This window comes from Pelecanus crispus, chromosome 7, assembly GCF_030463565.1.
Source record: "Pelecanus crispus isolate bPelCri1 chromosome 7, bPelCri1.pri, whole genome shotgun sequence".
In the NCBI taxonomy this organism is placed as follows: Eukaryota; Metazoa; Chordata; class Aves; order Pelecaniformes; family Pelecanidae; genus Pelecanus; species Pelecanus crispus.
In genome coordinates, this window is record NC_134649.1 from 4142856 (window position 1) to 4163932 (window position 21077).

The window sequence follows — 21077 nt, forward strand, 5'->3', positions numbered from 1 at the left end:
GGCATGCTGAAGGTGAGGAAGGAATTTAAAATGGGGAAGAAGAAACTGGAAATAGAGGCACGAGCAGAACTGCAGCCACCTCCGCCTTCTGCTCTCAACTACTGCAGGGGAGCGTGCGACGGAGCAGGAGAGCAGAGAGGCGGCCCAGCTCCCGGGCTCGTCCCTGCCCTGCTCACACCGGTTTCTTCAGTCCCCAAAAGCCCTGACGGGGCTCCGGTCACAGGAATCCCGCAGTGCTCATTAGCAGCAAACCAGATGCACGCTCCCCCCATGCACCCCTCGTCCCCTGCCTCGCCAGGACTGCGTCTCCGAGTCCAGGCGTGCTCAGAGCAGGACGCTTCCGTCTTCCGTCGAGCCTTGGTTCCCAGCGCCACAGGCACTACCTTCTTTTTCGCATGCAGGTTTCAAGCCTTCCCAGTTCTTCGTAGGCCTGGTAGAAAACGTCAAAGTCTCTGGCACTCCAGCCCCTCCAGACAGCCAGGCACCACTCCATGTTTTCGTTCTCAAAGCAGCACACAACTGTGTCCTTTGCTATGAGAGCAGCATCCACCAGCGTCCTGGGAAAGGAAGAACAGAGCAGAGAAGGGCGTTACAGCGGAGAGCAGCTCTGCTAACAGAGCACACCACCGCTCATCGGGGAGGCACTGACTCACACGCTCTCTTTTCCAGCTACTGCGTCTCTTTTTACAAGCTGCAAATCCTTGAGAAAGGAGAACGTAACAGAGAGGGATGAGAAACTATGTCACAGCAAACGCAAGTGGCTCAGTGACATGGGAAAATATTTTTAAAGGGATTCAGGTGCCTAAACACGGAGGTGGGTGCTTAAGTCTGCCGTGACATTTTGAAGTTGCTGTTAATCTCCCAATGTGCTAAATGCACAGACTCTTTTGCCTGCTGCCAGCTGCGCACTTTCAGACCAGCCCGCGCATCATGCCACTAGCTAGCCACACTGAAATGCAGCGGGGAAGCAGGATGGAGCCCACCTCTGCCCACTCAGGGTACGAGCCCCGAGTCCAGATCAGCAGGCATGGCTACGGCAACAGCCCAGGGACCTGCAAGGTTCATGCAGGAGTCCTGCATGACAGCATCGTGTTGCGTGTGCTTCCCTCCATGGTCTCTGAGCGTGTTACCTGATCAAACAAGAGCGGCTGAAGCTGGCCCTGCAGACAGCCCAGAGGGAGGTGGCCAGGCAGAAGATCATACCTGCATCCTTGCAGGGTTCAAGGGGACCTTGCTGGGCTCTTTCTACCACTCCAATAGCAGACAGGGGAAGACCAGCCCCGAACTTTTTCCCCAGAAAGGGCCCTTGACCTTGGTGGGGAGCACTGACAACAAGAGCTGCTGCTTTTTATCACAAACTGCCCCCAAGAAGCCACCTTCCTTCCCTCACCTCGCTCCCCTGCTCTGCACTCGGAGGGGCTTGGAGGAGGCCGGCACCGTCAGCCGGCCTTGAGCCTGCTGGTAAAACAGGGCAAGTAGTCAGCGGCCACCGTGCCGGCCCCAGCCAGGCTGCAAGGCAGCAAAGCAGGACAAGCCTGAGATGGCCGGGTCACCTCGCCTTAACCCCACACTTAATTGGGGTAAAGCAAAATCAACCGAAGAGCCCCTGCGAACAATAAAGAGAATACTCTGCTCCCAACTAACTGATAAAGACACGCAGTTAGCAAGTAGAGGGAATGGCAGGAGCACTTTGATCTCTTGTTGTGTTTGCCCAGTGGTAATAAATGATCATTTATAAGCCTTAGCACTGCTTAACCTCCATTTGTTTGGACATAAATAGTACAATCCCAGACTGGTATTTAAGTGATCAGCAGGAACACTCCCATCTCTCCAGCAGCTATTTATTTACTTGGACTCTCGTTCGCTGTATGAAACATTTTAAATTAATGTATATAACTGCTCTCCCCTGTGCTCCCGGAGCCTTCCCCCGGCCCGTCACTGCTGACAGCACAAAGGTGCTCATTTAGAGCCAGAACGTCAACCTGATCCACGTGAATGCAGCCACAGACAAGCATTGCGCTCTACATAAATACACCTCTTGTTCTTAACGCAGGGCCTGAGTCTGCCAAGCTCCACCGATCTTCTGCCAGGTGCCCTCAGAGCACTGGGAGTCAGCACCAGGCAGGATCAGACTGACGTTTCTGCATTGTGCAGGACTGTCTTGCCTGTCTCATAACGGCGGTACTTGGGTCTCTGTGGCTTTTGCAGACCATCTGCCATGCTCTAAGAGCATGCACGTGCCTTGATGCACAACCAGAAACCACGTCTCCTCCGGCTGGGAGCTTCTCAGATGCCGCTGGATGCTGAGAGGAAGCTCCCAAGAGCCCCCGGAGCCTGCAGAGCCACCCTCTGCCACCCAGTCCCCTTGCACCCCTGGGAACTGGTGTGACAGGCGCTGCCCAGTCAGCCTCACCCGTAGGGAGCCAGCTCCCCGGCCTTCAGCACAGCGATCACTCTGCCCCGCTGGGTGCCCGATTCCTTCTCCAGTCCGATCACGATGATATCCCCTCCTCTCCTAGAAGAGAAACGAGGGAGACGTCACATGTACTCCACAGCGGAGACTGGTGACAGCTGAGGAAGATCCATGCTGGATATCCAACCTCTCTGCTGCAATCCCTTCTGCAGTTACACGACCTTTTCCAGGGAAGGGGGCACTGCCATGCCACCAAGGGCATCCTGAATCCACTGCAGTGAGAGCCCCCCTGACAGGCAAAATCAGATTCCCAGTGGTTTCTGTCAGCTCAACAGGAGACAACAGGATTTGTCAGGGTTGTGTCTGAGTGAGGAAGCTGCCCACTGTTCTCTGTTTCCTCAGTAGCTGGGCAAACAGGGCTTCGAGTCTTACCACCCACATTTCTCTTCTGTTGAAATCAATCTTGCAAGACCTTAGATGTGGCCATTCTACCCAACGCTAGGTATCTTTAAAAAGGAGTAGAAAAATCAAGGTACCATTGCACTGGGAATAAAATTTCTTAGTGATAACTTGACTTTCTGGGCAGGTGAATCATACTGGGAATGCAAAAGTTCCTGAATTAGCCTGAGCTAATCTCACGCTCAGCCCAGGAGGGATTTTGATGAAGTTGCTTTGCTAGGTGACCCACTTACCTGGGGATCCATATGAGGTCTTTTACCGGAAGAATCTTGACGGCTTGGAGATGTTGCGTGTTGTCACCTGTAGGCATAGCATCATGATCCAGGGAAGGCTTCAGCTCATGAAATTTGTCAGACTCCTCAAAATCTGTGGAGAGCGGTGCACTGGAAGAGCTCATGGGTGAGCTGGGTAGGCTGGAGGGGCACCGGGTTATCCTGTTAGGAGGCGAGGAGGAGTAGGAAGACACAGAGCAATAATCTGTGAGCGAGTCCTGGTGGTTTAGTATCTGGGTGCCAACCTCCGGGCTGTAGATAATGCTCATGTCCGCCAGCGGATTACTCTCCATCGCTTTGTGGTTTATAGGTGCTGTAGCTGGGATGGCTGCCGAAGGCTGCTGGATTGTAAACATGTCTCTGAGGGGGCTGCAGTCTCCGCAGAAGTAGCGTGCGCAGAGCTGGTAGGTGGTAACGTGATACATCACCAGGTAGTTGCTTTTATCGTCCAGACACCACACCACCTCCTCCCCGTGACACTCCGAGTTGCAGGCGATGGATGTGATCGCCGACGGCGGGTTGAAGGGCTCCAGCCTCCTGCTGATCTCCATCGTGGCGCAGTCTATGATGAGGATGCCGGGGCCGTTGCTGTACCAAACCTCCGCTCCGCTGTTGGTGATCTCCATGGCCTTCACGGGGTACGGGTTCTGCCGGGGGTCATCATCAGGAATGTTGAATTTGGATCTGTTTGCCGTGTGGGAGCACAGGTAGGAGCAGCTGTCCCCTGGGATGCCCTGGGACACCGAAAACACTGCTACAAGTCCATCCGACAAGCCGGCCAGCACCACATACGAGTTCTGCAAGAAAGAGACAGCAGATTCGCTATCTGGACTCTTTACTTCTCTGTAATACAAGAGCTTTCAATCCAGAGGCTCTGGCTGCCTCTCACAATTCTGCAAGTACACTAGTAACTTACCCCAAATCACTCGGTGATAACAGCAACATAAAAAGAAGTCATTACATAGAAGCTGCTGCAGAGCCATACTCCTCTCACCCAGTATTACCTCTCTCTTTATTGGCAAGGGAGGACAGACGGACCTGGCAGCCTGCCCCGAAGCTTAACAAATTGAAGCTGGAGTACGTTCAGAGAAAGCCACCATGATCCTAGGAATCCAGCTGTAGAAACCCGGCTCATTTCCAAAAAGGAGTAAAGCTATTGCTATCAGTGTAGGTAGGAGAGGAATGGAAGAAATGCAGTAAAAATGGAAAGAGAGGGAGAGAATCCTCTCGCAAACAAGAGCATACAGTGACCGCTCCATATCCAGCGTCTGCTGCTTTAACAGCACCGCTCCTCCCAGGGACGTGCTCCCTGGCAGCTCACAGACATCCCAGCGGAAGGCACAGAAGCAGCAGCAATTTGGCAAAGTGGCTGCCAAGTGCCATGAACAGTTCTGCAGGTAGTTAAAAACCTGCCCCTGAATGTACAGATGCGTTGGCTGCAGGAGCCACGGCTGGCGTCAAGCTCCGGAGCAGCGCTCTGCAGCACTGCTGCAATGGATACCGTCACGTCCCGTGGACGGGAGCTGGTGAGAAGACCATGGCTCGCCGGGTCTCTGACTCCTCCAGCTCATCGCAGCAGTGCAAAATGCTGTTAGACTGGGAAATGGATCGCTTAGGAACAAAACTCCCCAGGAGCTTGGGTCTATACCAGAAACTCCCCCATCTGTGAAGCAGATAAAACAATACCTACCTCAAAGGCCTTTCTATTTCCTCCCCGCAGAGCAATAAATTCTAAAAACAGACCCTTCGCCCAGGGCTTTTTTGCTGTTGTTACAATCTTGCCGGACTAAAGGAAACCAAAATGAACAGAACCAGACAGAGCACGACCAGCTGAACCAGCACAACCTCACCCCTCTGCGGCCCCGCCATGGCTGGAAGCCCTGCCTCCCAGCGTGCCCGGGACGCCAGCGACGCTGCCCGCCTCTGTGACATGGGACAGGGACTCGGCGTTACCCCTTGCTGCTCATAAATTAAGGGAAAGCCTGTGTACTTCCAGGGACCTTGGCTGTGCCAGCCCTGGAAGATAGCTCCCAGGCTGCTTAAACCTGTAGAGGCCAAAATCAGTATCTTGAATTGCTCTCAGATATCACGGGGCAGATAGCATAGGGGTAAGTATTAGTTTAATTGATAGCACTGTTTGCAAGGTTCATTAAGAGCCTTGGACAAAAACACACTATCTGCATACAAAGTATGAGTAAAACCATGAGTGTGCTGAGCCCGTATGACTAATCCAAATCACAGCAGAATTTTACTGTAATGGGAAAAACTAGAGAAGCAAGTGGAAAGTTATGAAATGGGACTTGGACTTGAACTCAGTCCAGTCCCAATTCTCTAACCACTAATTAAAAGAAACCCAAATGGCCTGCAGCGTTCGGTGCCATGCCCCTGCTGCCATGTGCATCTGGTGCAAAGGCTCCTGGATAGGAGTTTGCCAGGGAGTTGCATCAATAGGTTGGAACATGGCACGATGCTTTGCACAAGCTGGGTTTTGGGTTACTTTTTCTTTGCAAAGGAGTTCAATTATTTAAACCAGAACAAACCAAAGCAGAACAGCCCACATTGGTGAAAATGGTCCAACTTTTTCAATCCAAAGGACCCTGCACAATAGGTATTTCTTACTAAAAATTTAAATTGAAATGGGAACATCTGAAATAAACTGTCATGTGGGTACGTCACCCTGAACTGCTCCTAGCATGACACAGAACACTGTCAAAGTCTTCCAAGATCTCTACAGTTTTGTCTCATTTGATTTGAAAATGCTGATTTATCCAAGCACAGTCTTCATAAAAAATATTTTGATTTCTTTGATTAGTGTCAGCAACTGCAGAACAGAAGCCAGATTCCCTTTTGGGTTCCACAGGTCAAATTTCCCCGGCACTGAGCAATCGGCACCATAACTGGGCAGAGCTGCGTCAGTGATCCCCACCCAGCTTTACCAGTAATACTGACTCTGACAAATTCTAGCCTGTCTGGAGCAGCACAACGATGGAAGCAAATCTGGAAGATATTCTATGCTTTGGGGGACTTATTCTTCACTGCCTTGGCTATTGGGACCTGTTTCTATCCAGCCACTGTTGTTATCTCTCTGTTTAAAACACAAGGAGTAGGAACTCAAACGCTGAGAAATGACATCAACCTGACATCCCCTGACGAGACGAGGGAGTGGCCCATTTCACAGAAGAACACAGCAAAGGTCACACACCCTCGGGTGCCACCGACTCACCAGACTTTATTAGGTGCCGGTGCAGCTGGGCCACGAGGCAAAACTCTCCAAATCAGGGTATTACAACAGTGACCAAAGGCAGGCAGGGCAGCAGCCTCCAGAAACCTTAAGTAACTTTCTCAGAATTCATTTTCAACATTTGGGCTCCACAAAGAGCCAACAAAAACACACAGCAACAAAACTGCATTTGAAGTCTCCGTCCTGCCAGAAGTCCCGCTGTGCCAGGGAGGAAGGCCTCTGAGCGGGGCTGTGACGGTATGTGATGTGCAGGAGATGTGCTGGCTCCAGACGTCCTGTCCTCGCAGCTAAGGACAGCGCGAGGCTCGGAGCCGTCGGCATGGCCGCTGTGAGCAGGTTAAAAAAAAAAAAAAAAAAAAAAAAAAAAGAAAATACAGCCCCCGACACCACAGCCTCGGTCACCTCCTCCTCTCTTCCCCGCAGGGTCTGGCACTGCTGGCAGCGAACGCCGCGGCAGGCTGCAGCCTTTAAATGCAGCTTTTGTTTTCGTGTGTTCCAGGTTTTTCCAAGAGGCCAGAGGCTTGGATCTATTCAGATGTCTCCCTCAACATCTCTTTGTAAGAATGCTGCAAACCAATTCAGAAAGCATCTTGTTTTGCTCTTTTTAACCTGTTTGTTTGCCTTTTTTTTTTCTGAAATTTACTGAAAATTTTATTGTTTGCCAAAAACAATGATACTGGTGACAGAAAGCATGCAAAAAAAAAAAGCTTAAATTGTACAAGACTTTTCCTTGGCGGGCAAGTTTTGGATTCTGGGCCCCTCTCTGCTGCTTTTAAATTTCCATGATGCTTCCTTTGGATGAGAAACCAAGTTTTGGAAACTATTTCTTTTGGATCAGTCTTCCCAAGGCAGTCGTAAAGAATTCCCCTTCCCAGCAACATCCCTCGGCAATTCTCTGACTGCTAGTTACCTCACATCTCATCAGCTAAAGGCTTTCTTCCCAGGGAAAGGCGAGCAACTCTCTTCTCTGCTGGACAATAATGACTATGCGATAACTCTGATACAGCTCGCTGCGCTGTACAGCGACTTTGACAAGCGTAAGCTTTCCACTTAACTTGTTGGAAGAACCGGCTGTTTGAAAAAACAGTTTAGTTTCTTGCCAACCTGGTCTGCACATCCCTATGGCTGCTGCTCTGGCTATTTCACTGCCAAACTCATTCATAGAAAGGAGAGAGGAAAAAGTAAGTCCAATAAACTAAGAAGGAGTGCGCCGAAGGGATGTGGATTTCTGGAAGGTTGGGTAGGGTCGGGGGAGGAAGGGAGGTGTCTAGACTCAATATTACTATTGTAGGGCCTGGCATTATTTATGACATTTTCTCGGCAAGCCACAAGCTGAAAATAGAAACCAGGAGACATAAAGCCACTTGTAACCCCCGAGGAATGGCTTTGCAAGCTGTATGACAGTGGAAAAGCTGAAAGTGAAAGACTCGTTCGACTGTCCTGGACAAAACCTCAGGCAGCATGAAAAAGAAATTTGCCCTACACATCAGAAATGAAACTCCACGGCGGAGAAACGCTGCAGGTGTGGGAGCCAAAGAAAGCCGACAGATGCAGCCTCCCGGCGGGTGAAATTCATCCCTGTGCCAACTTTACAGCTATGCCCTACTTTAGTCCTACTTACACCATGTTTGGAAGTGAAGCAGTACACCTTACACTAACCATCTGCCTTGGACTCAGTTTGCAGCGATGCAGCAGTCGAAGCAAACGAGCCAGAAATGGACAATAACTCAGAATGGGCATGTGGTATAAAACAACTCCACTGTCGCTCTGAGACCTGCTCCACATTGAGCTTTTAGACACATATCAGTCTGCTGGCATTTGCAAAAACTACACAGCTACCAATAACATTGGAACATAATTATATGTTTTCAGTTGAGGTGGCTGTAAGCAAACTGGAGGTAATTTAGCCCAAAAACAGTTTTTATACATCTCCCAAGACTTGCCCGCAATAGGCAGTCATGTCAGATTTCTCTTGCCAGTAACCAGATGTTAGCAATTCCAGAACTAGACAGATAGTATATAACTTATGTTATTACCCGTAAGAGTAATTATCCATATTACCCACAAGAGTATTACCTATAAGAGCGGTATCATCTAAGTGTTCTCATTCAAAACCAGAAAAGAAGTGTGGCTGAGCCTAGCTAATATTTAAAGATGATTCTGCACGCAAATGTCAGCACGCACACGCCCCAGGAAAAGAGCGGGTACAAGAGCTAGGATATACCCAAGTCCTGCATTAGCAGTTAACAAACCTCTACTCTAATTATTGTTTCATGTCCTCTCAACTTTGCTTGATCAGCCTAAACCTTGTCTTCCAGTGATGTGGAAACACAGCTGGAAAACTTCCTTGCAGAGGAATTTGATCTATTTTGACTATTTTCCCAGCAGGCTTGGAGATGCCAGCTTTGGTCCCCTGACTCAGGCTTTTGCCCACACCTCTGTCCTCTGGCAGAGGCACAAAGACCTGGAAACCTTCTCCTCGCACTGCCAAAATGTTCCTGGGCATCGCGAAGTCCTTCAACACTAGCTAGCGTCAAGCCGCGCAAACTCTGGCAGCTTGGCCCGGCAGCAGATGGCTTAGTCTCGCTAATGCCCCTTTTCCTTCAGGTTCCTCCTTACCTTTTTGACAACAGGCATTACTAGAAAGCAGCTCACAGTAGCAGGAGTGTCCAAACCCTTCTGCGGAGTCTTTAGAGGACACATGCCCTGCAACCCGTACACAGAAATCTTCTGGTCCTGTGAAAAAGCACATAAAATTCTATAAGTTTCAATCATCTTCCATGCTTTTCATGTTTTGATACCTGAACAAGATCAAATTGGTTCCAAAACCTGTTTTTACTTGTATTTTTTGATATCCAAAGCCTGGATTTCTCTTTGTTTTCCCTGGAGAGCATTTGCTTTGTCTGTGAGTAGAAGGCAGGTACTGCCTTGCCCAGAATGAGCTGTGGGCAGTATATGAGCTACCCAAAAGCCATCAAAATCACCACTATAGGTGTTTTATCACCACATCTAAAAGTAGCACTTGACGACCCTCTGTTTCATGGGGTTTTTTTTAATTTTTAAAATTCTTCCAAAAATAAATTAAAGGGACGGGCTCCTCCCCCCCAATCCCAACAAATCCCAAACGTGTCAGGACAACTGAAACATGTTGTATGTTATTTTACATTAATAAATTAATACATTTACATTAATAAATTAATCTGTCAATTCAAGGAAAGCCAGTATTACATTGTATGTGGAATTATACCTGCTCTACACCTCGTAAATCTACTAAACTGACATAGAGCACCCAGTTTGGGGAGTAGCAACACATTTCATTTTGATCAAAAAGATGGCTATAAAGTGCTTTACGATTTTGGAATTGTAATTTTTCTTTACTTCTTGTTATGAAAAAATAGGAATATTTGAACTTTACCTCAATTTGGGAACAGAAGTCAAAATATCTTATTTTCCTACAGCAAAAAAAAGCTCTATACCCTCTCTCAGTTCCAGCATCTATGCTAGGGCGGGGTGAATTAACCAACACAGATTATTTATTCAGCAAGCATGGCCTTTTTTCCCCTCTCTGAAACACTGAACTTCAGGCACATTTCCATTTGTTTCAGCTATTTTTTGTTTGGTTTGTGTCACACGATTATGTCAGAACCAGCTGACACTTAACACACCCCTTTTTGATGAGGGACAGGGGCTCTGAGGGATAAATCAGCCATGTTTTCTGACTATTTTTTTAGCGGCAGTTTTCCATGGTGAACACAAAACTTGGGTACCCATTTCCCACCAACTTTCAAATCCCTTGGGCCTCTTTCAAAACCCCACCCTTAAATGCATGGTTTCGTTCACTGCTTCCCTTTATCGCTTACAGATAAGGACATTTCCCAGATGAAACCCTGGGTACAGATATGCTACAATCTGGAGAGTTTCGCCTCGGAAAGCCGAGGTTCCCACGATCGCTTTGAAGACCAGGAGGCACGATTTTGATCTAGGTATCAGCTAAGGAACAGGCAGAAACAATACACCCGGAGACAGCAGATGCAAAGTCACGCTGCTCATCTGAGACGCCCATTGTCTCAAACACTCTTAGCTTTACTAATTTAATAGGCTCTTTCTCTTCATTTGTGTTTCTTCTAATGAGGCCCCTCTTGAGCCGGACACTGAAGCGCAGGCAACGCTCACCTCCGTGGCAGCCCAGAGGGCATTCTGAAATTTTAGTTGGCAGCATAGCTTCATTCCTGGGCAGCTCATCCTCTCCACTTCTATGACTCCTTTCTCTGGATTCACCACCGTGTAGTTTCTGAAAGGAGCAAATAACAATTTCCGATAGCCCACATTCAGCCTGCAAACTGCTACGGGACAGTACTCGGCACTTTTGGCCAAGCCATAACGCGACTGTCCAGATGAGGTCGATGCTGCGAGGCTCTCCACCCCTCCAAATGGTCTTCGTAAAGGAAGAGAAATACAGATGTGCCACAGCTCTTCCTCAGGGGGCAGACATGCAATTTGTTTCTGCGAAGATTTAAACTCAGCTATCGGGCTTTGCGCGGAAATGGATTAGGAGAACTTACGTGGTCTGTTACTATAATTCAGCTGCGAGACAAATAGCTCCAGCTGAAGAGCAGTAATTAATAGCTGGGAGGTCTTAGCCCATCTTGCCCATTAGGTTCTCAAGAGAATATGTGCTCGTTCTCCAAGTTCACTGCCTCAGTATTATCTGGCTTCATTACTTATTCTAGTACATAAACAGAAGAGCATGATTCTTCCAAATAAGAGCAAAGATCTGTAACCGGATAAAATAATTCATAAATATGACTAATTAATATTTTTGTAACTAAAAGGATTTTGTTTGTTTAGGGAAGTTCATTGGGTTTGTGTGTTTGAGCAATAACTGGATATTCACAACCACATCTGTGAGCCCCAGATGTTTTACCAACTGTGGCACAAGCAATTACATATCCTGAAATCTGTCACATATAAGTAATTTGTTATTCAGCAGTCTCCAGCAAGTGGATTGTCCAGCAGATTCACTGAGATATATTGCTGTGAATATTTGGACAACATCCATGTATTCAAAATACATCTGTGAATACATCCCACGTGTTTCACCAGTTTTAGCAGGAATAGTTACACTGTCTGCACTGAACGACTGACCAGGCACTGCAAATAGCAAAGCAAATCGCTCATGAACAGATCATGTACCTTTCCCATTAGGTTAATGGTTACAAATAATGAACACATTAATATAAAATTCAGATCAGTTTGTGAACGTTCCCAAATAACATTGGGGCTATAAAAATCAGTAACATCCACAAAAATAAACCTAACTAGCCACGGGTCACATGCGGCTGAGCAAAATACCATCACCTCAGTCCCAATTTAATAACATTTAAAGCACATGCCTATTCAGTATAGCACACATTTTACTGGCAGTATACACTTGGATGCACACACAGCTTCAGGCATGTGGTTAACTCCTGATGATTGCAATAGGATTTAAGCATGTGCTTAATTGCTTTGCAGAACAGAGATGGAACTGCAGTCTCAATTAGGAAAGGTTTAGTGTTAAATGGCCTCATTAGGAAAGGCAGAACACGTCTGTTCTCATGTGCAAATGCTTCATCCTGTGTGTGTGAATCATTACACTGCCCTAATCTTCTCCTCATATTAACTGAAGCAGAGTTAAGCTCATTAAATATCCTTTATAACGTAACCACTGTTCCCAATTAAGAGTTTGGGAAAACAGTGTTCACCGTATCCTTGGCATTCCCCCAAATTCACTTTCACCTTCTTTACCTCCCTCCCAGAGACATAAGTGAAGACGCTGAAGGATTTTTAGTTGAAAAAGAACAAAAGAAAGAAATTACTAATATGACCCGTCCCACCTGGTGTCTTCCTTCCCATCCCAGAACACCACAGTGTACTCCTGTCCTTGGGAGCAGAAGAAGGAAGACTGCTTGCCACAGGACAGCAGGTACATAAATGTTGCAAAGGTAGGATCTTTCATCTGCCCTACCACAGAAATGGCCAGTGGACGCTGTGGGGAAAGGAAAAGAGAAAGACATATGTCACACAAGACAGCTGGAGGTCCTGATGAAATAAAAGAATCATAATAATCATTATTTACTAAAGCTAGAGAGCCAAGAAGTAGGACTTATTAAATAAATGCTTCTGCTACTTTCTCAAATCTACACCAGATTCTCCTTATAAATGCCACCTGATTGGTTCTTAGCATCCTCCACACCCCAGACACTGAAGACAAACATCTTCTGTACTTCCACGGTTTGGTCTGTGTTTCTCTTACACATTTTATTGCTCAATTTCTTCAGGTTTATGAATTTTGGAAACTGACCCACTGTCGTGACAGTGTCTAGCTGTCTGTGAGTCAAGCTGTCCTTTGTTTGAAGGACAGCAGCTCTGAAACGCCAACTTGCAATTAATGTAAAACGTAATGCAGCACAGTCCTCGTCTTGTACTTTGAACCCTTTTCTTCATCATACCACCTTTTATAATCTTGGGGTTTCTGAAGTCTTTGTAGTTACCCTCACAGCATGATACTGTAGCTGTTTCCAGAAATTACGGGTAACATCTTGCCCTGGTGAAATCAATATCTTAACTGCCATTGACGTCAAGGGACCTTCATGTCACTGCAGATGTCTAAGGCCACCAATCTGCCATAGTTTAACTCATAAAACTCCCATTTAAGTCAGCAGAAGTTCTGGGCCTTATCAGCAGGAGAGGTAAATGGGCAACTGAGCTGTTCTGCTGTACCGAGAGCAAGCCTAGCTGTCCTGCGTGAAGACAGCTGCCAGATCCCTGTAGCTATGTGATCAGAAAACACTGGTCATGAGGGTTGTCTTGTACCTTTTCTGGCTTAGTGTCCCAACACTCCATCATGAGTGCCTGCATCCTATATAGCTGCACCTCTTCCGGCTGCCCAAGAACAGGACGGATCCCTTTAGACAGCTTTTTTGCAATCTGGAGCTGGTGTTGTCCTAGCACGGGCCGCTGACCAGACAGCAGCTCATACAGCACCATCCCATATGAGAACATGTCGACCTAGAGCCAGAAACAGAGAGAAAAAAACAGGGCAAACCTCCCTTGGTGGGTGGAGAGGAGAGCAAGGAAGGCCATGGTGGGAAATCTAGTGCTGCACACCATGCATGTAGAAGGGAATTCCCCCCCATGCATGAAACCAGCCACCCACCGCTGTCACGTAGGGGCTGCGCCCGCGGATACGCCACAGTTACCTTCTCGTCGTAGACTATGCGAGGCCTGATCTCAGGAGCTTGGTAGCCCGGCGTGCCTTCCACGCCAAGCGCGCCTTCATGGAATGACTGCCGGGAGATTCCGTAGTCGGAAAGCTTGATGTTGATGGGCTCTTTGACGTCCAGGGACCACACCAAAATATTGTCTGACTTCAGGTCACAGAAGATGATGTTCTTTTTATGCAGGTAGGCAAGGCCTGTTACAATCTGATACGCTATTTTGTGTGTCAGCATGTGTCCCAGCGGCACAAAGGAAGACCCTGGCACAAAGGAACAGACTGTCTTCAGTTCTTGTAATTGCAGTAACTGCCTTTTTTCTTCCCTTTCTCTTTCTCTTTTAAACTCCAGAGCAATAACTAACAGCCTTTTAAAACATCACTCAATGCCACGATTTGAAATGACACTGTTCGTGTTACTATACATGTCTCACAGTTCTATTAGATTCTTTTTTTAAACCCTTTCACTTCTAGACCCCTGCATCTTCTGGTGAAAATTAGTGTTTAATTGAAATTTGACACAAAGCCAAGGTGCCAAGAGGGTCAGATGGCCTCAACCTATCTTGGAATTAGTGTCATTCATTTGACAGCAACAGAAATACAGATAATTATGAGAGAATTTAGAGTGCCAGACACCCATCTGCAGGGGGAAGAATGCAGCATTACCCATGCAGCACTGAAGTGAGATGCACTTCTTAATTTGCAGAGAAATTGAAAATCCAGGTCTCCAAAGTAGTTTTGAAAATCCTGAGCATCAATTTTTACTAGGTTCCCAAAGGCACAGTTTAAGAACAATTCCATCCCTCCCACTCGCCCTAGTCTGGAAAAAAATCTCTTTCAGTAAATCAAGCAGTAATTTAAATGTTGTTGACCATTTGTCACTACTGTGACTCGGAGAGTGAGCTCTGCCAAGAGGGAGACCGTTTGAAGTCTTTGGAGTTTTTACCTTTGGAGTTTTCAGACAATACAGTGGTGAGGCTGCCCAGAGGGGCCAGCTCTAGGGCAAAGCAGAGAGGATGGATGCTGATGCCAATGAGGGAGACGATGCAGGGGTGTTGCAGTGAGTGGAGCATGCTGGCCTCCTGGCGAAACTCAGAGAAGTTCTTCATGGCGTCCATGGCTCTCAGGTGTTTCAGCATGGTATCTGGAAAGACACATAAACCCTTTCTCACTCTCCAGCTGAGAAACCAAGTCAGAAACTCTTTGGAAGGTGCTAATCACTGAGCAAATGCTGCAGGAGGAAGGCAGCTTGTGCGGTTATGCCAACAGCAAGGCTTTAAATTGCATCCTCATGTTGATGCATGAGCCACTAACAGACATTGGCTATAAGCAGGCTGCCTCAGGAAGCAAGTGCTCCCTTGGTCCTTTAACGCCAACCTTGAGTGTGTCTGGCACACAGTTCTCATAAATCACCTGGATGATTCTGGAAAACTCGTGCTGTGCTTTTTAAAGCAGGGACTCTCTGGGTGTGGATGCCACATTTGCATACCCTTTGGTGGAAGGAGTCTTCCCTACCCTTTCCCAGCTGCCCTGCCAGAAGAGGGACCCTTCACAGTAATTGTCCTTCTGCCATGGGACACCACAGGCTGTTCAGGCAGGTCTGGTTTTTCCAAAGGTTATTTGTCACTGGGACAGCAGCTGGCCTCCTCCACAGCTCAGGGGTTCACTGCATCCTTCCCTGACAAGAATGAGGAAAGTGAGGCACTTTCCCCTTTCCTTTGTCTGTGGACTGAGGCTCTGCTGGAAACCTGTGCTCAACAGCCGGCACGTGCAGTACGAGAGCCTGTCCCTGCCTGGAGAAGCTGGCAGGCTGAGAAGGATTCCCAGTTTGCTTTCTGTAGCTGCTGACACAGATGGAGTTAAAGACTTATTCAAAGATGGAGACCCACAAGTCCTTAGTGCAAACCCATGCAAATCCACACTTCTCATTGCCAAATAGCTTGGGGACAGGAGATGAAATCTTGCCTCCCGCCCCAGTCAAGAACTCTGCCTTGGCACCCTATGAGTCCACCCACTGACCTGCAGGAGAGAAGCCTCCTGCAGAGCCAATGACCTTCATCGCTACAAGTGCCTTTGTGAAGGACTCTTTAAGATGCATCCTCCTCCTCCATGGAAACATCGATTTTGCTATGTATTTCACAGCTGTATTTAAACAGGTGCTGCCAGCACTTCGGAGAGCGAAGGCTCTTTGGTCTTAGCTTGGGATCGCAGACTGCAAGAGCCAATTCCCGACACTGATTCTGCGTACTGTACCTGCAGCTGAAGTGGGAGAACCCTTGCATTTTTTAATCTGAAATCTCTTCACAGCCACCGGTTTTCCTTGGTATCGTGCCCGATATATAACGGTCCCACTTCCACCCTGGCCAAGAACGTTGTTTTCATTTTCACTGCATTCCAGTTTGCTATTTTCCAGGAACAGTCTGCCAAAAAGAGATTGGGGCTATTTAATTAAAAGTTTCAAAGACATTGTAAATTCATGTGTTTAATGTGATTTCAATTTTCACAAATCCCTAATAGGTTCTTGTCTTATCTACTGACAGGACTGGATCACCTCAACTGCCTTGGTCATCTCAATGTACTCTATGCTGGCTCACGTACAACAGATTTCTTGCAGAAAAAAGTAACTTGAGCAAATAAGCAAAAAAGGCTTTTTACTAATTTATCCCACAAGAATCAAACAGATCTGGAAAGCACATAAGCTCCTTTTCCAAGCAGATGACACAGGTACAAATATTTGTACCATTTAACTATATTAACGATTTTTTTTGCTTCATTTACATCCTGTTTCTCTTTCCTCCGCTGAGGCAGGACAGGATGTTTATGAACAGCCCCACACTCTGAAACCTGATTATTCAAATCAGCTTACTGTTCCTAGGCTGCAATTCATCATTTCCCCACTCTTCCAGAGACTACTTTTACAGCTGTTCACACTTCAAACATCTCCACTCGCCTCGCACCCGTCAAATAAATCTCTAGGAGATAGCACTGCGAGGAGGGCTGTCGTGACGAGCCGATGGGGTGTTTGCCAGTAAAATGACCCCAAGAAAGGAACAAGGCCAGTGGGAGCACAGAAAGCTCCGACAGCAGCCAACAGGACACAGTTTGGTCTAGAGGTCTCACAGCTCTGCATGGGGCACAGAAAGGTCTGAGAAAGTGTGAAGCGCAACGGACATTGGTCGCCTGTCCTGCCTGCTGTCAGGAGGTCTTTTGCTCTACACACTAAGTAATAAGGGGTGTAAGACTGAACCCATCTGGGAACGCAGTTAAGCAGCTTAAAGATTTGGCAGTGCTGCTATGGGTAGGGAAGAGCTGTTTCAGCTGTTCAGGACTGCCACACTACTACAACACATCCAACAGCCCTCAGCTGAGCAGGAGCCTCGACAAAATGTGGATTCTCTAGTGGTGTCTATATAAATTCCCTCACCTACAGGCTCTTCATAACCAAAGGCAATTTCAGTGCCAATCTTGTGATGCAGCAGCACTTCCTTTTGGTTTTGCCACATTAAAATCTCCTTTCTGGGATCCTAGAAAGATTCCAACTACAGAAAGCTCTGGCTAGAGTACTGGGCAATGCAGGACACCTGCAGCTTTAAAAAGGGACTTTCACATTGCATCACGGTGATCTCAAAGGACCCCCTGAAGTGATGGCTCGGGTCAGCACACAACGATTGTCCAAGCAAGTGTGCTGAACACCAGAAGTGCAGTTTAGGATGAATTGCCAGAGCAGGGATTGAGAGCGGATGAATTTGTTTCCTGTGGTCAGTAAGTTCCTTTAGCAGAGATGACTTCAGAAAAAAATCCAACCGAATTATATAGGTACACTGAAACTTAACCAAAAGCTATCAAATAACATTACCTGGCAGGAAAATCGGTCATGAAAAGCTCTGGGACCAGCTCTTGGAGAGAAACAGGGATGTCAGGGTGGTTAGGACATGTGATGTAGTCCAGTTCAATGGCAGTCAGGACACAGTCCTCCATGTTGAAGTACTGCACGTCCTCCACCTTCTCGCCACACTCATTCTCCTCTGGCTTGGAAGCTGCACAGATGTGGCAGGGCACATACTGCTCCATCAGCAACGTGCCATCACTCTCAGTGGCTGTGAGCGCTTCAAAGCAAGCAAGCAAACAGAAAACAACATAACCCACACAAACTGAGAAAGAACAACAGCTCCTAGTGCATTCAGATGTCTACAGTCACTACCTGCATCCACCGGCTGAAAATGGTCACACTCAAGAAAGCAGGAGTTTAGTGCAGCGTATTGACTGGAATAAGAAAATAGCTTTTTGCAAAGTATACACAGATAGCAGGGACAGTACTGAGGAGACAGGACTGTTGACATAAAACAGCTGCTCTGCTTTGGTCACAGGTAACGCACAGACTTGCGAAGAAAATATATTCAGGACCAGTAGAAATTAGATGTATACGAATAAAGCATTGGAGAGAACTGCCTACTTGCTGGGTGTCTCTGTGTGAACCGCGTATCCTGAAGGGCACGACCGCGCAGTAGGATGGTAGCTGTGAGGCTGCCCAGGAGCCCCAGCCACGTCTGCTTCGCAGACTGCAAGCTGCCAAATGGCTCCAGGCGGAGAGCAGGCATGGGAACGGGAACGGGAGCGGACTGGGAGGCATGGCATGCTGTGCTCAGGCTGAGCGCTGCCGGGGCAGGCTAGGAGTAAGCACTCACCTGCAGCACCCAAGTTAGGAACACAGTTACTGTGGGCTCCCTCACGGGCAATGTTTTCAGCCCCTCTGGGGGAAACGTGGATTCTACCAAGACTAAACCTTTGGGAGGTTCACACCTCTCCCACTAACTACAGAGGGATTTTGTGGTGACAGGCTCTGTTACATGCCTACAATTTGGCCGGGTGAATACAGGCTGTAGCCTTTGAAGTCATGGCTCTTCTCAAGCTTCAGCGATTAACGTTATCATTATTTTAATCCAAAGGCAAATAAAATCTTCTTTTATCTTCATAACATGCAGAACATGAATACGTGAGAGTGCACAACTGTTTCCTCCAGAGAGCCTCCAATTAAGAGATTTTGGCACTGTTTTCTAGAGCAGTGTGGGACGACAAAGAACACTTCAGATTTTGTTTTGGTTTTAAACAAAGTATATTGGGGTTGCAAACAGCCCGCTGGGTAACAGCAGGATCTGTGCTGATCACAGGAAAAACAACTGCAGGACTCAAGGAAGTTACCTTGGCACAGAGTCCTTGGTATCATATTCACTCATGCCTCCCACATCACAATTTTATAAATTATAGGGTGTTAGAAATGGTGGGCAAACGCTGACCCCAGGTGATGCCAAAATGGGTTCTGCCATCAAGAGACAGTGCCAAGCAGTTTAGGCCAAATCCTGTCCCTGCTATGAGCACTGGAAGAGTCTCTTCAACTCCTACAGAAGCAGGTCCTGTTTGAACTGTAATGTTTCACCTGTGCTTGCTGTGACTGACGGACTGAAAGACACAATGTCTAGACCAAGGTGTGCTGGCAAACAATCTTGATCTGTCTGCAGGTTATCAACTTTTCTCAAGTTTTATTGGTTTGAGACTGTCAGAGCCTGAGGGGTCTTCAATTAACACACAAGATTGTGCACCTGGAGAACTCTGTCAAAGACCCTTCTGTTAAAAAGACATAATACTGCACAGAAAATTACAGTAGTTCTCTTACCAGGAAACCACTGGTCTATCAAAGAGTTGACATGATCTGTGATGAACGCCATTGCTGAAAAGTCTCTCACTTCTGACTGGCAAATTATTTTAATTCCACCGCTTTTTTTCTTTTTCCAGTTCACATCAGAAGACTCGACACTGTGTAAAAAAGCCAAAAGACAGCCCCATGAAGCTTTTGTGAAGGATCAGTGTCAACAAACTTTCTTTCTCGCAGGAAACCTGAGTTACATAATAACACATAGTTCATAAGTAATCAAAATAGAAAGCAATCTAGCTTTGAGGATGATTTTCTATTCGGTCTGTTCTGCAAATGACTTTCAGAAGAGAATTCTTGAACAGAAATGCCAGTTGCTCACAACGGGTAAATGCTACAGGAAGTCAGACCCAGAGAAAACTCTGGCCTACGTGAACTGAGTATGATGGAGAGTTTAGACAGAAATGCCTCATACAGAATGATGGAGGGTTAGGAGTTCTAAAAACTCCAGTGGCATAATAATACAACTTCCAAAAATGTTTTGGAAAAGTTTATGGACATAACAATCATTGTGCAATTCCCACCAAAAAAAAAAAAAAAAAAAAAGCTTTACTACAAAGAGCTGAGTTCTGTAACTCCCCGAAGTACACAGGGAGATAAGAGTATGAGCACCACCGACCACCACCATGGTCCAGAATTAAGGATTCCAGCCTGTGATTTGCAATGTCTGGGTCCAAGTCTCTACTCAGCCGCAGACTGCCTAGATGAAAGTCTAGGCAGGAAAGTCACTGTGCCCTTCTGGTCTCCAACCATGCAACAGCACCCATGGTTCCTCCCTATCTTGCCAGGGACTGGAAGAGCAAATGCATCTGCAGATACTACAAAGATGAAAGGCTTAAGTGGCTGCCTACTCTCTGTATTTGTGAAAGAACATGGACAGCAGGTTTTCTCCAGGCTTGCAGCCAGCAGACACTTTGCCTTGGCCAGCTCAAACCAGTTAGCCATAGTCCCTGTTGCATGCAGTCTGATTGCACAGAAGCACCTCCATTGATCTGAATTACTCAACACAGTGGTGAAGTTTTAAGATTCAGTGGAAAACTCATTGATGCAAGGAAATCTTTCCACGCGAAAATGCATGATTTTACGCTGGCAGAGTTCTGCTCTGAATATCGCTTACTGTTTTCAGGCCTCTTTAAACTTGTGGCTGCAATAACACATAAGATTGATATATTCAGAACTGCCAAATGATCAGTTATTCATCATTTTTGTCACCAGTTGTTACCAGATGAGTTATGGCTGTTAGAAGAGCCTCCTCTTCTACTGACGAGTGAGCATATAGCATGAGTCAGGCCCATTCATCTCCATTCAGATGATGCGTTTCATACACTCTATTAGTCCCCTGCCACGTATGCTGCATTACGAACACAAATTACCTAAGATAGCCTCCATCAAAGGTAACGAACAGACCTTCCTGCCAGTAAACAGTGTGAGTCCTTTTGACTCGGAATGTGCTGCAGCGGTTCCTTTGGGTGCCTGTGAAGCTGTAGATGGTCACCTTTTTGTTTCTCGTCTTGGTGTTCTTCTTGTTTTCAAAAAGCTGAAACAAGCAGAAGAGCATGAAAATCATTAAATTATTGAGATTTCTCATAAGGATGTTGTTTTCATCAAGCAATAAGGTGACTTCTTTTTTTGGCCTTCACAGGTGCTATCATACCTTTTCCATTAAAGAGCGACTTGTGCTCATACAAAAAAATTACGATGGAATGAAAACACTCACAGTAAAAGCTGGT

The 21077-nt window shown here is 46.9% G+C and overlaps 1 protein-coding gene across 1 annotated transcript in view; it reads right to left on the reverse strand.

Moving 5' to 3' along the window:
- Window positions 1-379: 379 nt before the first annotated feature.
- LRRK1 (leucine rich repeat kinase 1) overlaps window positions 380-21077 on the reverse strand; it is a 77727-nt gene continuing 57029 nt past the window's right edge. Inside the window, exons 21-33 of the mRNA XM_009493529.2 lie at window positions 20721-20884; window positions 19312-19451; window positions 17497-17746; window positions 15894-16060; window positions 14587-14784; window positions 13627-13904; window positions 13241-13435; window positions 12262-12413; window positions 10559-10676; window positions 9005-9121; window positions 3106-3941; window positions 2414-2515; window positions 380-557 (exon numbers count right to left, since the gene is read on the reverse strand). Coding sequence (XP_009491804.1) covers window positions 380-557; window positions 2414-2515; window positions 3106-3941; window positions 9005-9121; window positions 10559-10676; window positions 12262-12413; window positions 13241-13435; window positions 13627-13904; window positions 14587-14784; window positions 15894-16060; window positions 17497-17746; window positions 19312-19451; window positions 20721-20884 — 2895 coding nt within the window. The remainder of the gene's footprint in view (window positions 558-2413; window positions 2516-3105; window positions 3942-9004; window positions 9122-10558; window positions 10677-12261; window positions 12414-13240; window positions 13436-13626; window positions 13905-14586; window positions 14785-15893; window positions 16061-17496; window positions 17747-19311; window positions 19452-20720; window positions 20885-21077) is intronic.